Source organism: Mycena indigotica (genome assembly GCF_014461135.1).
Source record: "Mycena indigotica strain 171206Taipei chromosome Unknown Mind.scaff0013, whole genome shotgun sequence".
In the NCBI taxonomy this organism is placed as follows: Eukaryota; Fungi; Basidiomycota; class Agaricomycetes; order Agaricales; family Mycenaceae; genus Mycena; species Mycena indigotica.
The window spans coordinates 114,270-128,965 of record NW_023503012.1 but is presented as its reverse complement, the minus strand read 5'-3'; the positions used below and the strand labels follow the sequence as shown (position 1 = coordinate 128,965).

At 49.0% G+C, this 14,696-nt stretch overlaps 7 protein-coding genes across 7 annotated transcripts; 4 read left to right on the top strand and 3 right to left on the bottom strand.

Annotated features, from left to right (window-relative positions):
* Positions 1 to 107: 107 nt before the first annotated feature.
* Positions 108 to 1,611, bottom strand: MIND_01253600 (UDP-xylose and UDP-N-acetylglucosamine transporter; the record flags this gene model as incomplete). Its single annotated transcript, XM_037369021.1, has 3 exons — positions 108 to 819; positions 873 to 1,176; positions 1,236 to 1,611. The coding sequence occupies 3 exons, from the start codon at positions 1,609 to 1,611 to the stop codon at positions 108 to 110; spliced, it is 1,392 nt and encodes a 463-aa protein (XP_037214227.1).
* A 273-nt stretch (positions 1,612 to 1,884) lies between these two features.
* On the top strand, positions 1,885 to 3,332 carry MIND_01253500 (Septin-type G domain-containing protein; the record flags this gene model as incomplete). Its single annotated transcript, XM_037369020.1, has 6 exons — positions 1,885 to 2,041; positions 2,088 to 2,436; positions 2,483 to 2,600; positions 2,660 to 2,852; positions 2,902 to 3,161; positions 3,210 to 3,332. The coding sequence occupies 6 exons, from the start codon at positions 1,885 to 1,887 to the stop codon at positions 3,330 to 3,332; spliced, it is 1,200 nt and encodes a 399-aa protein (XP_037214226.1).
* A 196-nt stretch (positions 3,333 to 3,528) lies between these two features.
* MIND_01253400 (60S ribosomal protein) lies at positions 3,529 to 4,048 on the bottom strand (the record flags this gene model as incomplete). The annotated part of the gene is made up of 4 exons (XM_037369019.1): positions 3,529 to 3,638; positions 3,688 to 3,928; positions 3,975 to 3,995; positions 4,046 to 4,048. 4 exons carry the CDS (start codon positions 4,046 to 4,048, stop codon positions 3,529 to 3,531), a joined length of 375 nt encoding a protein of 124 aa, XP_037214225.1.
* A 391-nt stretch (positions 4,049 to 4,439) lies between these two features.
* Positions 4,440 to 5,016, top strand: MIND_01253300 (CFEM domain-containing protein; the record flags this gene model as incomplete). The annotated part of the gene is made up of 3 exons (XM_037369018.1): positions 4,440 to 4,709; positions 4,760 to 4,878; positions 4,926 to 5,016. 3 exons carry the CDS (start codon positions 4,440 to 4,442, stop codon positions 5,014 to 5,016), a joined length of 480 nt encoding a protein of 159 aa, XP_037214224.1.
* Positions 5,017 to 5,412: 396 nt separating this feature from the next.
* Positions 5,413 to 7,598, top strand: MIND_01253200 (BRF1-domain-containing protein; the record flags this gene model as incomplete). Its single annotated transcript, XM_037369017.1, has 7 exons — positions 5,413 to 5,415; positions 5,462 to 5,639; positions 5,684 to 5,755; positions 5,806 to 6,014; positions 6,061 to 7,078; positions 7,126 to 7,163; positions 7,212 to 7,598. The coding sequence occupies 7 exons, from the start codon at positions 5,413 to 5,415 to the stop codon at positions 7,596 to 7,598; spliced, it is 1,905 nt and encodes a 634-aa protein (XP_037214223.1).
* A 577-nt stretch (positions 7,599 to 8,175) lies between these two features.
* Positions 8,176 to 8,708, top strand: MIND_01253100 (uncharacterized protein; the record flags this gene model as incomplete). The annotated part of the gene is made up of 4 exons (XM_037369016.1): positions 8,176 to 8,226; positions 8,273 to 8,327; positions 8,381 to 8,436; positions 8,487 to 8,708. The coding sequence occupies exons 1-4, from the start codon at positions 8,194 to 8,196 to the stop codon at positions 8,706 to 8,708; spliced, it is 366 nt and encodes a 121-aa protein (XP_037214222.1). The 5' UTR covers positions 8,176 to 8,193.
* Positions 8,709 to 9,365: 657 nt separating this feature from the next.
* MIND_01253000 (Glycogen [starch] synthase) lies at positions 9,366 to 14,456 on the bottom strand (the record flags this gene model as incomplete). The annotated part of the gene is made up of 16 exons (XM_037369015.1): positions 9,366 to 9,531; positions 9,582 to 9,658; positions 9,702 to 9,947; positions 10,000 to 10,191; positions 10,241 to 10,426; positions 10,477 to 10,633; positions 10,680 to 10,850; positions 10,898 to 10,989; positions 11,038 to 12,054; positions 12,105 to 12,638; positions 12,688 to 13,020; positions 13,071 to 13,471; positions 13,520 to 13,688; positions 13,739 to 13,893; positions 13,941 to 14,373; positions 14,424 to 14,456. The coding sequence occupies 16 exons, from the start codon at positions 14,454 to 14,456 to the stop codon at positions 9,366 to 9,368; spliced, it is 4,362 nt and encodes a 1,453-aa protein (XP_037214221.1).
* Positions 14,457 to 14,696: the final 240 nt, after the last annotated feature.

Genomic DNA, 14,696 nt, shown 5'->3' with positions numbered 1-14,696 from the left:
CTGCTGATGTCGAAAGCTGGGTTCCGAATGGCAGGACTGATCGTATAAAACTCCATGTATTCGAGGGTGTATTTTACTTGGTAAAATCGGCAAGATTTTTTCTAGGCCTAATTGGTCTTCAGTTTCCGCACGTTACTCTGATTTCTGCTTGTGAAGATCGAGTAAATCACTGTACCAAAGAGAACCAAAGCCCCTCCACTCCACATTGGGCGGTGATTCACAGTTGGACTTTCCGCCAAGACCAACACGCTGATGAGTAGGCTAGTGGCTTTGCGAACAGCCAGGACCAGTGTAACAGTGAGAGCGCTGAGGCGAGTGGTGAGTCTGTGTACACCTGCGACACAAATGAGTTGGGTTAAGGTGTTGAGAAGTAGGGTAATGTATGGTTTGGGCAGATGGAGGAGAAGCGACGCTTGATCGGGCTGAAGATGGAGGAATACACCTTGTCGGAAGCCAGGTAGATCGGCGATCCACTTTGGCAAGGGTAATAATGTGGTGCGAGGCCCCGACGAGATGACAGAAAACTGCATTGATATGTCTTTTTTCATAAAAAAGAACAAAGGAAGAGCCAAGGCATGAAGATAAAACATCGATTCCTGCCATGTCGAAGCTTCTCGTCCATATTTCGAGTATATTCGGTCTTGGATAAGACCTAATGCTCCAGAAAGCACGAGAGCGAGGGTAAGGACTAGAATCCCTTGGATATATTTGCTCATAGAGGGACTTGTAACGGGGAGCTCTTGGTCAACAGCTGATATTGTTGTGAGCATCACACCGACGGTAACCAAGAAAACCGAGAATATTTGCCCAGTGGTATATCTGGACGATCAAGTTCAGAGGTCGTTTGTGGAAGTAAGTAAGAATTGTTCAACCTTTTGCCACTGATAGCCCATCCAAAGAGCATGCTTATGACAAGTCCAGCACTTCTGAAGATGATATGCACCGACATAGGAACGTTAAAGGAAAATGCCGCGTTGTTGAGGAGGGAGACGATATAAAATATGATGACTTGCACAGCGTAGCCTATCAAAGGGATGTGTCGTGGCCGGAGTGTGGGATAGCCCTGACTCCAAGAGATGTTTGAGTACAAACCATAAACGGAAACGAGTAGAAATTGGGAAAAAGTTATGAGAGTGCCAGAAAGTGGATAGGTCGAGGTCAGCTGCTCAAGGGTAACTGCATTGCTAAATCAGATAGACGTTGGATGGTCACCAACTCATTATATATGCACACACCTACAGCAACCCCCAAAAATGAGTGAAAGTGTTGAGAACCATTCGTCGAGAAACATGGGGATGACAAAAGGTACTTCCGATTGTTGATCCGAGAAATGATCGGACAATGGATACTCACTCCTCGCTCGAAACCAGGGCCATTATTGCTCCTTACACACATAGCTTCATTGATTATTATCCAGCTGAGCGTCCATTGGGCAATACGATTTTCCTTTGTTTCACAGCCTCGACAATCAATCAGTGCTTGCAAACCAAAGCCAATCCAGTCTCGGACCCTGGCCTGCTCCATATCGTTTTTTTTTTGTTTGAGGTCATATCGTCTGCTTTCTATCGATTTCAACGACACACGACGACCAGAGGGCGGATCGAAGAGCATGGTTGGTGTTGGTGGTTGATGAACCCATTGACAAGGAAACCAGAAGACTCTTCACGATCATTCGTGCAACTTGGTCTAATTAACTAGGCCTGAGGATTCAGATATTGGCACTCTGCCAAGTCCCTATCAGCTAACTTTATTACTTATTAGCTTTGTGCGTCCCAATTGTAAGTTCGGCACATTCTACATCACGCCTGTGACATTATCGTGACAGGGCCTCTTTCTTACCCTCTTTCGATTCCATCCCATTCCCTACCACTCTTTCCGGTTCCCATGGCTTCCCTCGCCCCCATAGTGGACGGCATTGGTATTGCAAACCTACCCAACCAAGTAAATAACAGTCCCTTCATGACCACACTCCTCTCACCCACTGGTCAGAAACATAAAATTGTTGCAAAACGTGGGGCGCATTTCACTATCATGGTAGTCGGTTTGTATCTCTCTTTTTCACGCACCCTCTCTCTTACAGTACTTAGGCGAGTCCGGGCTTGGCAAAACGACGCTCATTAACACGCTTTTCTCGACGGAGCTTTCCCCGGCCAAGAACTACTCCAAACGCCACGTTAAGCAGCTGGACAAGCTGACTGAAGTCGAAATCATCAAGGCAGAGCTAGAGGAGAAGCAATTCAAGGTCAAGCTCACTGTCATCGACACACCTGGCTTTGGTGACTATGTCAACAACCGCGATTCTTGGTCCCCTATCGTGGAATTCATCGACGACCAGCATGAGGCATATATGCGTCAGGAGCAGCAGCCACAGCGTGCCGAAAAGACCGACCTTCGTGTCCATGCTTGTCTCTACTTTATCCGACCGACAGGACACACGTACTGCTCCCTCATTTTTCTTTCGACTTGTTTAAACTCGTTGCAGGTTGAAACCCCTTGATATTGAGATTATGAAGCGTCTCGGTACCCGTGTCAACTTGATTCCCGTTGTCGCAAAGGCGGACACTCTGACGCAAAATGATCTTTTCACATTCAAGCAACGCGTAGGTGTCACGTTGAGGGTTTGCCTCAAGCTTTGTCTCATGCTCACCTTGCCTTCCAGATTCGCGAAGTCATCGCTGCCCAAAATATCCGCATATACACCCCACCGGTGGAGGCGGATGATGAGAGTGCTGAACTTGCGCGTACTCTAACGGATGCCATCCCATTTTCCATCATTGGTTCAACCGAGGATGTCAAGACTCCTGACGGTCGTGTCGTCAAAGGCCGCGAGTATCTGTGGGGTGTCGCTGAGGGTATGCGCCGTATTTTGTTTTCATTCTCGCTGGCTAAACGGATATCAAGTTGAAAATGAAAATCATTGCGATTTCAAGAAACTCCGGTCGTTGTTGATTCGTACGCATATGCTTGATCTCATCTCGACCACCGAAGAGGCGCACTACGAGAACTACCGCCAGTCACAAATGGAAACCCGCAAGTTCGGGGAACCCAAGGTGAAGAAGACGGACAATCCCAAGTTCAAAGAGGAAGAGGAGCAGTTGCGGAAGCGCTTTACCGAGCAGGTCAAATCTGAAGAGTCCCGGTTCAGGCAATGGGAACAACATGTGCGTTCACCAAATCGTTGGGCAAACCAAAGCTGATAATATTTGAAGCTCATTGCCGAGCGCGACCGCCTCAACAAGGATCTTGAACTTGCGCACAGTGCAATCAAGCAATTAGAAGCGGAGTTGGACAATCTTCAGGTTGGTTATGGACGAGGAACTACCCGCCGATGAAGGGTTTGCAAGCACTACTGCTTTTGAAATTTCTTGTTTGGATACTCTTCGTCTGGATACTATATACTTACTTCACCTACTGCCGATTGTGTCGTATACCCACCACGAAACACTTCCGTTCTTTGACCGACACGAAAAAGGCTCGATATGATCGCATAGCATAGTTCATACATGTTGAACTGACAGAAAAAGGCATCTACTCCGTGTCGGCTACAGTAGTTTGCAGCCCGTGAAAGGACGTGACAGGCACATAGGACGCATAAGTGAAGAGCTTCTCTTTCGCGTTCTCCTCGTCGTTACGCTTGCCTATCATGGCGTATAAGGATTCGAATTAAGATAGTAAATGGCCACGTACGCTCAAGTTTCACCCGAAGTCGATGCGGAACGCTCTTGATACCGCGAGCCCAAATCTGAGCGTTCAGTGCTGGGTCCAGGCGAACATCCGTGGTTCCCATCGCTTTTTGAGCGAAGTCGACAACCGATTTTATGGCCCATGGTGCCCTCTTCTTGAAACTACGCCCATGTACACGTTTGTGGAGGTGGATTGTATATTCCCGCGTTACAACATCCTTCAGGGCTGAACGCTTGCCGCCAGTCTGTGTCAAGTCAGCCCAGCTGCTGCGTGCCAGCGTATCTTCCGACCTTTTTCTTTTGGGTGGGGGCCTGATGAGTGTCAGATACTGAGGCGTAGCGAAATACCGAACTAGACACACCATTCTTGCAGGGACGTCAGAGGAGGAGAAACGATTTTTGGGATGTTATCTTCACGTGATGTTAGCAAGCTGATGCGTCACACTGTATGTGACGCATCAGCAAGCATGGGAGCGATCAACTTCACTGTCATTCCCAATTTGTCCACTAGCTTGTGTCGGTTGGACAATGCCGTTTTCGAAGAATGGACGACAGAAGAATGTTGGAAGAATGTATTCAAGAATAATGGCACTCTCATACATGGCACAAGAGACAATGGCATCTTTTTCTGATGCTGATAGGCGGACGCCCACAGTTTTTTGCGTATAAAGAGCTAGCCCTCGTTTGGATGGTCTTCAGCAACTCCTCGAGTTACTAACCTCACTGTCCTTCCTGCGACGACCATCCTCCTGCACAATGCGCTTCACCGCTGCTGCTGCCCTCTTTTCCCTCTTTGCCGCCACTGCTGCGAGCACCGTCACTCGTCGTCAATTTCCGGGTTTCCCAGATTGTAGCCAGGATTGCCTGGCTCATCCGAACCTCGATACTTGCAAAGCGGGGGACAACACCTGCCTCTGTAACAACTCGGTCTTTGTTCAATCCACGTTCACCTGCATACAAAACGCGTGCAAAGGGCAAGACCTGGCCACCGCCATCGAGGGCGCCTACCAGCTCTGCCTTGCTGTTGTACGTCAACGATTGGCTGATGTAATTGTTGTTCTAATAAGTATGAGTAGCATGTCACCCTCGTCTCCGCAAAAGGCGCCGAATTCTCCGCCACTGCATCGTTACCCAGTGCATCTGGAAATGCGTCGGCCGCTACCTCAGCGCCTGCGTCCGCATCGCGGTCTCCGGCGTATGTTGTATACCTTCTCATTTTTGTCCCCCCTCACGGGTTTCTAGACCTTCGACTACTCCTAATGCAGCCCTTGGCCGCTCTGCCAGTACCACGTTGGGTCTCGTAGCTATTGGTGCACTGGCTATGGCCCTCTAAGCTTGGTCTTCATCCCTTCGAATACTATCCACACATTTTGACTACGCAGTGTCGTAGATGCCTTTATATCCATCCCCCCTCTGTATCGTTATTCTTTACTTGTAGCTGGTAGCCAGTGCTAGGGTTTTGGTCAATCAACTTCAACTTGGTGTCTTAACAGCAGGTCAATGGACAATGGCAGGAAATTTGCAATCACACGACAGAGGCTGCTTTTTGGGGCATTCGTTTGGTAGTCATAATTGCAGCAATGGCAAGCTCATACATCAGTTCAAATTAGATCAACCGATCGCATCATACCGTGAGTCATTACGATCACGCAAGTATATCCCCTCCTTTTGACCACCGACGCGGCACGCGTCTGAGCGGCGTCTTGCTATCCTCTGAGGGTCCCAGCACATGGTAAGAGACCCATTATTTATCCAGCTCTCTGTCTAATGATTTATAGCCGTCTTGTCGCGATTGTGGAGGAACTGTGCTTGAATATGACCTAGCTGCAGGAAATGGCGTCTGCGTCAACTGTGGCATGGTCATCGAGGAGAATGCAATAGTCAGTGAAGTGACATTTGGGGAGACTTCCTCCGGAGGTGCCATGGTCCAAGGCTCCTTCGTAGCCCAGGGAGCTAGTGAGTTGTTTGTGTCTAGCACAATGGAAAACTAAGTCCAATAGCTCATGCTCGAATGAGCGGTCCATATGGAAATCGGGGGAACGGTGATTCACGCGCCCAGACGATTGAAAATGGTATGGAGAGCAATAATATGCTTAAAGGGCCGAATTAACGACGAGACTAGCTTCCAAGAAAATCAATATGATCTCGTCAGTTCTGAGACTGAGCGAAGTTATCTCAAATGCTGCATTACGAATGTACACGCTTGCCGTCGAACACAAGTTTACCAAAGGTCGTAAAAGTATGAATGTGGTCGCTGTCTGCCTCTATATCGCTTGTCGACAGAAAGATACGCACACTCACATGCTCATCGACTTCTCGGACCTTCTTCAGGTAGGGCCGTGGCTTCAATACTGCTTCTCTAAACTAATAATAATAGGTCAATGTGTTCGAGCTCGGTCACACCTATCTTCAGCTGGTACAAACTTTGAATCTCAAGCTGCCTCTGGTGGACCCGTCACATTTTATCTCGCGTTTTGCTGCTCTACTAGAATTCGGCGACGAGACACCTAAGGTTTCTCTGGATGCCGTCCGTCTTGTGCAGCGGTTCGATCGTGATTGGATGACTCGAGGTCGACGCCCGGCTGGGATCTGTGGTGCTGCTCTTCTCCTTGCCGCGCGTATGAATAACTTTCGCCGCTCTGTTGAGGAGATCGTTCAGGTAGTCAAAATCGCTGACACTACGCTCAAGAAACGTCTAGAGGAATTCAAAAACACCCCAAGTGGTGCGCTGACTCTCGCCGACTTCCGAAGCGTATGGCTCGACGAGGAGGTGGACCCCCCGGCTTACACTCGCAACAAAGAGAAGGAGGAAGCCGAGCGATTGGCCAAAGAGGAGCCAAAAGCGGACAATTCAGACACTGAGGTCATCTCGAGCAAGAGCAAAAAGAGCAAGATAAAGGGGAAACGCAAACGCAATGAGAAGGATGAAGAACCCCTACAGGAATCTCCCGAGCCTACTTCCCGACATCCTCTTGATCCCGCCATTTTGAACCAAGGTATCTTGATCGGTACTCTCGACCCATCAATTCCTGGCGCAGAAACCGCCATTGAACCCGATGCGCATGCCAGTATTGTTGATCCTGGACAGCACCCAGCATTAACAGCATTCGACCAAACGCAGGCTGCTTCATTACCGCCAATAGAGATTTCTCTCTCCGAAACTCTTACACGAGACGTTGCTGGCTATCTTGAAAGCTCGCAGGGTGTAATGCTCTCATCTGCCCTCGACGAGGCTCACGATCGCCGCCTTGCTGAGATAGAAAACAGTGTTGTCGATGAGTTGACAGGGCTCGATGAGGACGAGTTGAATCGATTCATTCTCACGGATGATGAGGTCAAGATCAAAGAGCGCGTCTGGGTGGAATTGAATAAGGATTATCTGGAGGCCCTTGCTGGTATGTACCACAGCTATCTTGACCATTAAATATTCAAATCATGCCAGCGAGGGGAAACGATGATCCAAAACCCAAAGCCAAGAAGGTCAGCTTCCCATTTGGTCATCTAATTTTTGATTCATCTCCTCTTTAGCGACGGAAAACCGAGCCCGTTGCACCCCGCGATACGTCAAATCCCACTGGGCGGACAGCGGCCGAGTCTGTCAAGACACTTATAACCAAGAGCAGCAAATACAGTAAGCGTATCAACTACGATGCACTGAAGACTCTTCTTGAACCCGAGATGCCCACTTGGGACGACAAAGAAGATGGGTTATATACGTTTGACGACAAAGACAAGAGCGACAGTGAAGGCATGCTTCTAATCGAAGAAGCTGGAACCGTCGGTGCAGGGTCGCCGACAAAGGCCAAGCGAAACAGTTCCCAAATGGCAGATTTGGAGGAGGAACCCGAAGAGGCGAGTGATAAAGAGGAGGATGGGAATGTGGCGTGGGACGACGCTTATGAGCAGGAAGTATGATATTATAATCGCTAATTCGCATTTTTGGGTCCTTTGCATTTGTACTTGTAGTTGCATCGAACTTTCTAGACTGACACTAGGCTTTACCGGCTTTTTGCAATTCCGCTTTGTGCTCCTTCTCTAGTTGCTCCTGCGGCAGTTTGAGAGTGGTAAGAAAGATGAAGGTGGTACTCTAACCAATTCCGTCTTCTTGCGTTCAATCTACATTATTATCAACTAAGTCGTTTGCGAAGCGTTGAACCGGAAAACATACCTCCGCTCTCAGTTTTTGCAGTTGTTCCTGTTCATGGCGACGAGCATATTCAGCTGTTAGGCTCAGTATTGGGACCTGCATGATCACGTTTGTTTTCCACACCTTCTTGCGCGTTTTCCTTGTCTCTAGAACAAGCTATGAGTGAACTTTTTCAGCTGTAGGCTGTTTGGCAACTCGTACTTGAACCCTTTACTACCGGAGCTTACGCTTCCGGCATTACCGCTACTGAATCGCACCGCGTTGACAGAGAGTCGTGCAAGACGTTGGGTTGAGATGCGGGCCAGCATGTTGTTGTGAATGAGATGGTGTCACAATTTTGTTACACTTGATTTCCCTTTGACCATGTCCGCCGTTCTGCGGAGAGCTGCTGGCGTCGTGCGTCAACTTGGACTCCTCACTCTCTGCTCTAATATCTCTCCAGAGTCGCATAACCACTATCTCCCGTTCCTTCTCCTCCTCTGTCGTTGCTCGCAAAGGTTTCTATCATTATAGCCAGCGGCCTCTTTCTCCCTGCTGACGAGAGTCCCAGACATCGTGCAAGACTTGTATCTTAAGGAGATAAAACTCTACAAGGCGCCTATTGCCGTGCGCAACTACGTCAACGCACCATTTTCGATAAAATTGACTTCAAACAGGCCAAAGATGCCCATGTGGGTGTTGTAAAAGCGTACACATTACCACCGACCCCCAAAGCTCCTGCCCTCCCGACTGACCTTGCGTCTGAACTGTCCGAATACGACTCCAGCGAACCCGCAACTTCTACCGCCGACATCAAGGCGTCGGCGCCCATCTCGGACGGTGGCGCAGAGGCCTTTTTAGAGGTTTTGGAAGCAGACGTACATGACGAGCATCATTAGAACAACAGTAGTCGAATCATAAATATAAGACTTGACCCAACTGGGAGTACTGTCATATGCTGAGTCAACCCAAACGCGTCTTGTCATTCCACCACTACCATGCTCATCAAAGTCAAGGTGTGCATTCTCCTCTTCTTCATCCCTGTCTCTTGAACGCCTCGCAGACTCTGACCGGGAAAGAGGTCCGTTCCCTTAATCGCACCGATTTGCTTTCTGATTTCACTCTTAGATTGAGCTTGACATCGACCCCGACGATAAGGTTTAATTGGCCATCGCTCGCGTTGCGCCGACTGACGCGTGGAACAGATAACTCGTATCAAAGAGAAAGTAGAGGAGCAATCTGGAGTTCCCCCACCACAGCAACGACTCATCTTCTCAGGGCGCCAATTGTGAGTGGCGAAATTGTATCTGAAGGCGATGTGTTGACCACGTCTCTAGGCAGGATGACAAGACTGCGAAAGAGGCGAATATCATCGCGGGGGCTGTTCTGCATCTTGTCCTAGCCCTTCGTGGTGGCTCTCACTGACTGACCTATCCATCGATGAACGCTGCCTGTGTTATCTGTATTAAACCCAAGTTGTAGACGCATTCCATCCACTTGCTTGCTCTGTTTCTATTTGCCAACCATCAAAATCTGTGCACAAATTCTACATGCCCTCACTGTCCATTCGTACTCCCGTTTTCTTGTTGGTTTACCCTACTGAGCGCGGCGTCTGCTCGCGCCAGATCTCCTTCGCTTAGGCTGCGGAAAGTACCTCCTCCAGGTGTGCTTGCCCCACTGATGACGCTTCCCGCTCGACTACGAACTTTCATGACCAGGGGGCTGCATGAATTTGTAAAATCCGTTTGCAGTGTGATATTGGCATGACTCACAATGGATATGAATCCTCCTCCTCGTGCCCACCGGGCCAGTTGTACCCATTGTAGTCGCTGGTTTGCAGCCTTTGCATCTAGAAAGAGTGAATGAATGAATAGTGAGATTGGACTCCAAACCTCCTCTGTCAATGTTGCAATATCACCTGGAGTGGCTGTACCGCGGATACGAGGACTTGCGGGGACACTGGATGCCATCCAGCCTTGCCGTTCACGTGAGAAATAATCACTATCTTCGTCTTGATTTTCGTCCGCGTTGAAGGCGTCGGGATAAGCACGTCTGAGGGCTAATTGACGCGACTTGCTATATTCAATGCCCAGGTTCTTCCAGTCCAACAGAGGGGACAGGCGTTCAACGCGATTGCGCTAAGTAAGAACAGTTGAACGAATCGACATATTGTCATTCAGGGTTTCTCACTTGATTTATTCGTTGTCGTCGCGTTTTGCTGGTGAAGGCGAACATATAGTCGGTCAGTTGTTGAACTGAATCTTCCACCGATTTGGACCGTCGATCGACAATGTAGCATCCTTCATCCTGTGGACGTTCTATTAGATCAGCCATGAAGCAGCCGAATCCCGATAAGTTGGTGGTAATGGAAGGAATGCCCATCTTGCACCAAGGTGAGAAGAGTGAGTAGAGCAATGTGTACAAGACCGACCACGGTACATTCGGCGGGTGTGTAGCCCCATGGCTCATAGTAACTGGGAAACACCCCCAAATGTGTCCCTCGCACAAACTCTTCGTAATCAAGCCCCAGAATGGGGTTAGAGCTATTCAGAAAGTCAGGATGGAACACTATCTTAACACGATCTGAGGATGAGTTGAAAAGTCGGACGCGGCGAATCTATTACGTGGATGAACAATGATTGAGAACATGTTTGCCAACAGTCTTACCTGGTTTAATATTGGGTCGTTGGCATCGTCCGCCATATTGTGTGTAGTGACAGGGGGAAGGCTGTTGCGCTTGAGGGCGAAAATGCGACGCTTCAGATGGACCAAGTCTTCCTCAGAGAGAAGTGATGCAATATTCGGAAGTGGTGCAGAAGAGTCCCTGGAATACAGTTACAGTTACTGATCTTGACGAATAACACACATACCCTTGAAATCGGGCCGCAGTCTCAAAAAGACGTGCGCCAATACGATTTTGAATCTCACTGACGGTATCCCGAAGCTGCTTGGTTACGGCTTGGCCCTTCAGGGCTTCAACTGTGTAGCTGTGCGATGCGGCAGGCATGATGATAAACGCGACCACAGTCATCGTAGAATCGCTGTTGATAAGCTGAGAAAACATAAGATATAAGAGGAAGTGGCTCACGCTTTTTGAAGCCTATAATTTAGTCGTGCGAGAGATTCGATGAACATATCAACACCCTTGTTTCGGTATTCATACCGCCCGGCTGTGAACATCTGCATTCTCGTTAGATCTCAAAGGAGTGAGCGGAGGAGAAAGCTGACATAAAGGGTATTATCTAGATCAAAATCATAGTGGCCATAGAAATGGCCACGAACAAATTCGTCGATTTTGGCTTTCGAGGTTGCATGACGGTTCTGGAATTCGTGCATCGCCTGAAATTTGACAACATTGAGGCCATTGGGAACCACTCCATCAGGCTTGCGTTTGAGAAGATGTTCAGCTTCGTATGCCGTGATGTGGGAGACAGTGGTAAAAACATCCGCGCAATGAGTGGCACTGCGTTCGATACAGTAACGGTGGTATATGCCACGTTTCCCTGCTTCGTGGTCCACATCGAAGTACTGCAAGTTGTTGTAGAAGTCTACGCTTCCCGCACAAAGATATCGGCCAAGCAGAGTTGCATGAGTGGTGAAGACAGTTGTAACGTCGATGTGACGCTTTCGGCACAATGGAATAGCGACGCCAACCTGCCATTCATGGAAGTGGGCGACGACAGCTGTGGTTAGTTGACGAGAGACGTAGTCGCCGAGAAACCAAGCGACGATGTAACCAAATACGATTGTTTCGTTGGTTTCATGATCATTTGGGGGTGAAGGAATTCCAGCAAGGTTCCATAGATCTCCTTTCCACTCGTCGAGACGACTGTACATAGAACCAGTGTCAAAGAGAAGGACATGCGGCGCGCCTTCGATCAACCATCGTCCATAGAGAGCTTTGACACCCTGCGCCCTCATGGATTCGAGAGTGGCCGCAAGATGTGGATCGGTTGGCTCTTCTGCTTCAACTTCCATTGGGGCCGTCTTGTAGGAGAGTGGGCCGATAAGACAATAGCGGTCACCATACTCGTTCACAGTCACTGGCACTTTGGTTCGAATGACGGTGTAAATCCCGCCAACCTTGTTGGCAACTTCCCAAGCACATTCGAACAGATAGCTGCTGAGGATAAACGACGCGTCGGGAGCTTGAAACGGAGCTCGTACGGATTTCGAACGTCTCGTATGGACATGGAGAAAAAGGAAGAAGGGAGTCAATGACGTCGTTGGTTGCTCCTTGATGATCTGATGGTGTGATGTAATAAATAATGCTGCTACATGCGAAATCAATGTACACCATTAACCATGAGCCTCTGCTGGGCACGCTCCGCCACTGCATCATAAACATAGTGTTGCACCGGATGATGTGCTCGTTGCCACATGCGAGAGGGGGTATCTTCATCATCCGATTCCGACAGTCGGTCCTCGTCAATTTCGCTCCCTCCTCCCAACTGGTATGTCCCACCTTCCGAGCCCGATTCTGGTTCGTCCACCACAACACGTCGCTTCCCAAGTGCTTTGGCACTGGGTTGCAGTGGTTTCTCATCTCCCTCTTCTCCATCATCGAAATAAAGCTGTTGATCATCCATAGAGCTTCGAGCGTTTCCAACCTGGAGTCCACCCAACCCGTTTATCAGTTCTTGAGCTGGTGAAGGAGCCCGTGACGTATTAATCCCCGGGGAACGTGGCCCATGCGGCGCTGCTGGAGGAGGTGCCAATGTTTGTTGATGCGTAATAGGATCGAAGGGTGATGGTGAGCCTGGTCGCGAAGAGCTTCCACCACCACGGTCTGCGATCAACATTCCGTCTTCGCTCAGAAATTGTCGCTCCTAAGGGCCCAGTTGAGAGACAGATGAGAAGGAGAAGACAAGAGTGTACTCTGGAGCCCATCTTTGTGTCCTTGCGACTCCGGTCTTCTGCTTGACGTTCTTCTGCAACGCGCTTCAGATCATCGTATTGTTTGAGCGCCTCAAGAAGTAGTTCATTTGCAGCTAAAAGTTCACCCAGCAATTCTTCTTCGCGTGTTGAAGGAGGGACTGTGAGGTCTCCTTGGCTATCGTTGTCCAGGATTAATGTGTTTCCACTATTCTTGCGCTTTCTATCGATCTCCTGCTGATCTCTAGCGACACGACTCCGCTCCGCACCAGCAGATGCCCAAGGAATCTGGGTGAATATAAGTTCCTGCGAATCCATGCATTTCCGGTGGAATTCCTGTCACTATCATCAGTCTGTCGTTGTTATAATATTCGAGATCAACTCACTGTTATCACATCGGTTCGAAGGTCTTCTGGTGTTGCCATTGTGAGGGCTTCGTTGAGCAACGTAGCATTTCCCACGCCTATTCGACACTCCTGGAATAAGCGGCGCATATCTTCGTCTGGAGGTATGATCCTATGTCGATGTTCACGGTGTTGTCTTGGTTCCCCTGAGGGCTTCTTTTCACTTGTTTTGCGCTTTCGTTTAGAGACGGGAAGCGGGGCTTCGGACACCAGAGGTGTTGCGTCATGGTAGGTTACGACTGGTGGCACTTCGTAGTTGCCAGCTCTACTACTCGAGAGTGGTGGATTGAACATGGCGTCTTCAGTGTCAAATGGGACTCCCTCCTCAGGTTTGTCCTTGGGCTTGACGCGCCTCCAAAGCCCACGGAAACCCGAGTCCTTCTCTAGCTAGTCGTTAAAAAAACTACTTTAGGGTAGCATGTTGAACGCACTTGATCCGCTGGCATACGCAGCGGCGGCGAGGACATCCATAACACGTTCGCGAACAACGGGTGAGATGCGGGATGAAGTGAGAAGGTCTTCGATTGTGTCCAAAAACTTGCGAGAGGTGCACTGAGAGATAAAGACATCGGATGAGTTGCGCAGCATGATGGCCCATAACTGTAGACCAGATCAATGTAAGAAGCAGTCTGGGACAGCAAAAGAACGACCCTTGCAGCCGCCAGTTGCGCCGCAGGTTCTCCATATTTAAATTCGCGACGAAGGGCACGCACTGCCTCTTTTGCGGCAGTCTCGCTTGATGAGGCATGGTCGCAGACATCGAGAACCAAAGTCCAGTCTTCGGAGGCAGTTGCAGTCAGGAAACCTACGAGCAGTCAGCATAGTTCACCCAAAAATCCTTTCGGAATCCACCGATCTTGCGAGTTAGTTCGTTGTCATCGTCCCTCCGCTCTTTCTTCTCTAAATCTACTCGTTCCTTCTCTCGACCCCAGAATCCTTTGCCCTTCTCCCGATTCCCGTTCTCCGCTATCCGCTCTTCCGACCGATTGCGAACATGACCGACAGCGCTAGCCTGCTGCACAGGATCGAGAGAATGTAAGATGCCAAGCACTGGGGGTGTCTTCTTGCGCAGAGTTTGCGATGAAGGTGGCTTAGCGGTGGTGTATGGCGATGGAGAGCGTGTAGGGCTAGGATCCGGTCCGGTGACTGGTGGGGTATGTTGCTCGACGACCTCCCATCGTTCCTCGTCTGCAGTATTGCTCGTTGGACGTGTGGCAAATTGTTGATGTATTGGTGTGCTCATCGGTGCGGGTTGTGCAGCTGCTGGAAGGGCAGTGGGCAGGTCCTGGGTTTCGTGAGCATGATGATGGTCATTAGAATCGCGCTTGACAGTACCTTGCCTTTGTCCCTCCCAAATAGCTTTTTCATGGTGGTCGGTCAAGGCAGTGAGCACACAGCGCCTTGTGATCATAACAGTCCCAAACAATGTTGTGCAATCAAAGAATACAAGTATAATAACGGCGCGGTTCCACTCAATTTTATTATTAATAATTATTGATATACATAATTTCATTAATATAAGATGTATTAAAAAAATATTCAGCTTGAACAAAAAAAAGAAAAAACTAAGAAAATAATTAGTTGATTTTTTTAAAAAAGAAAAAATTA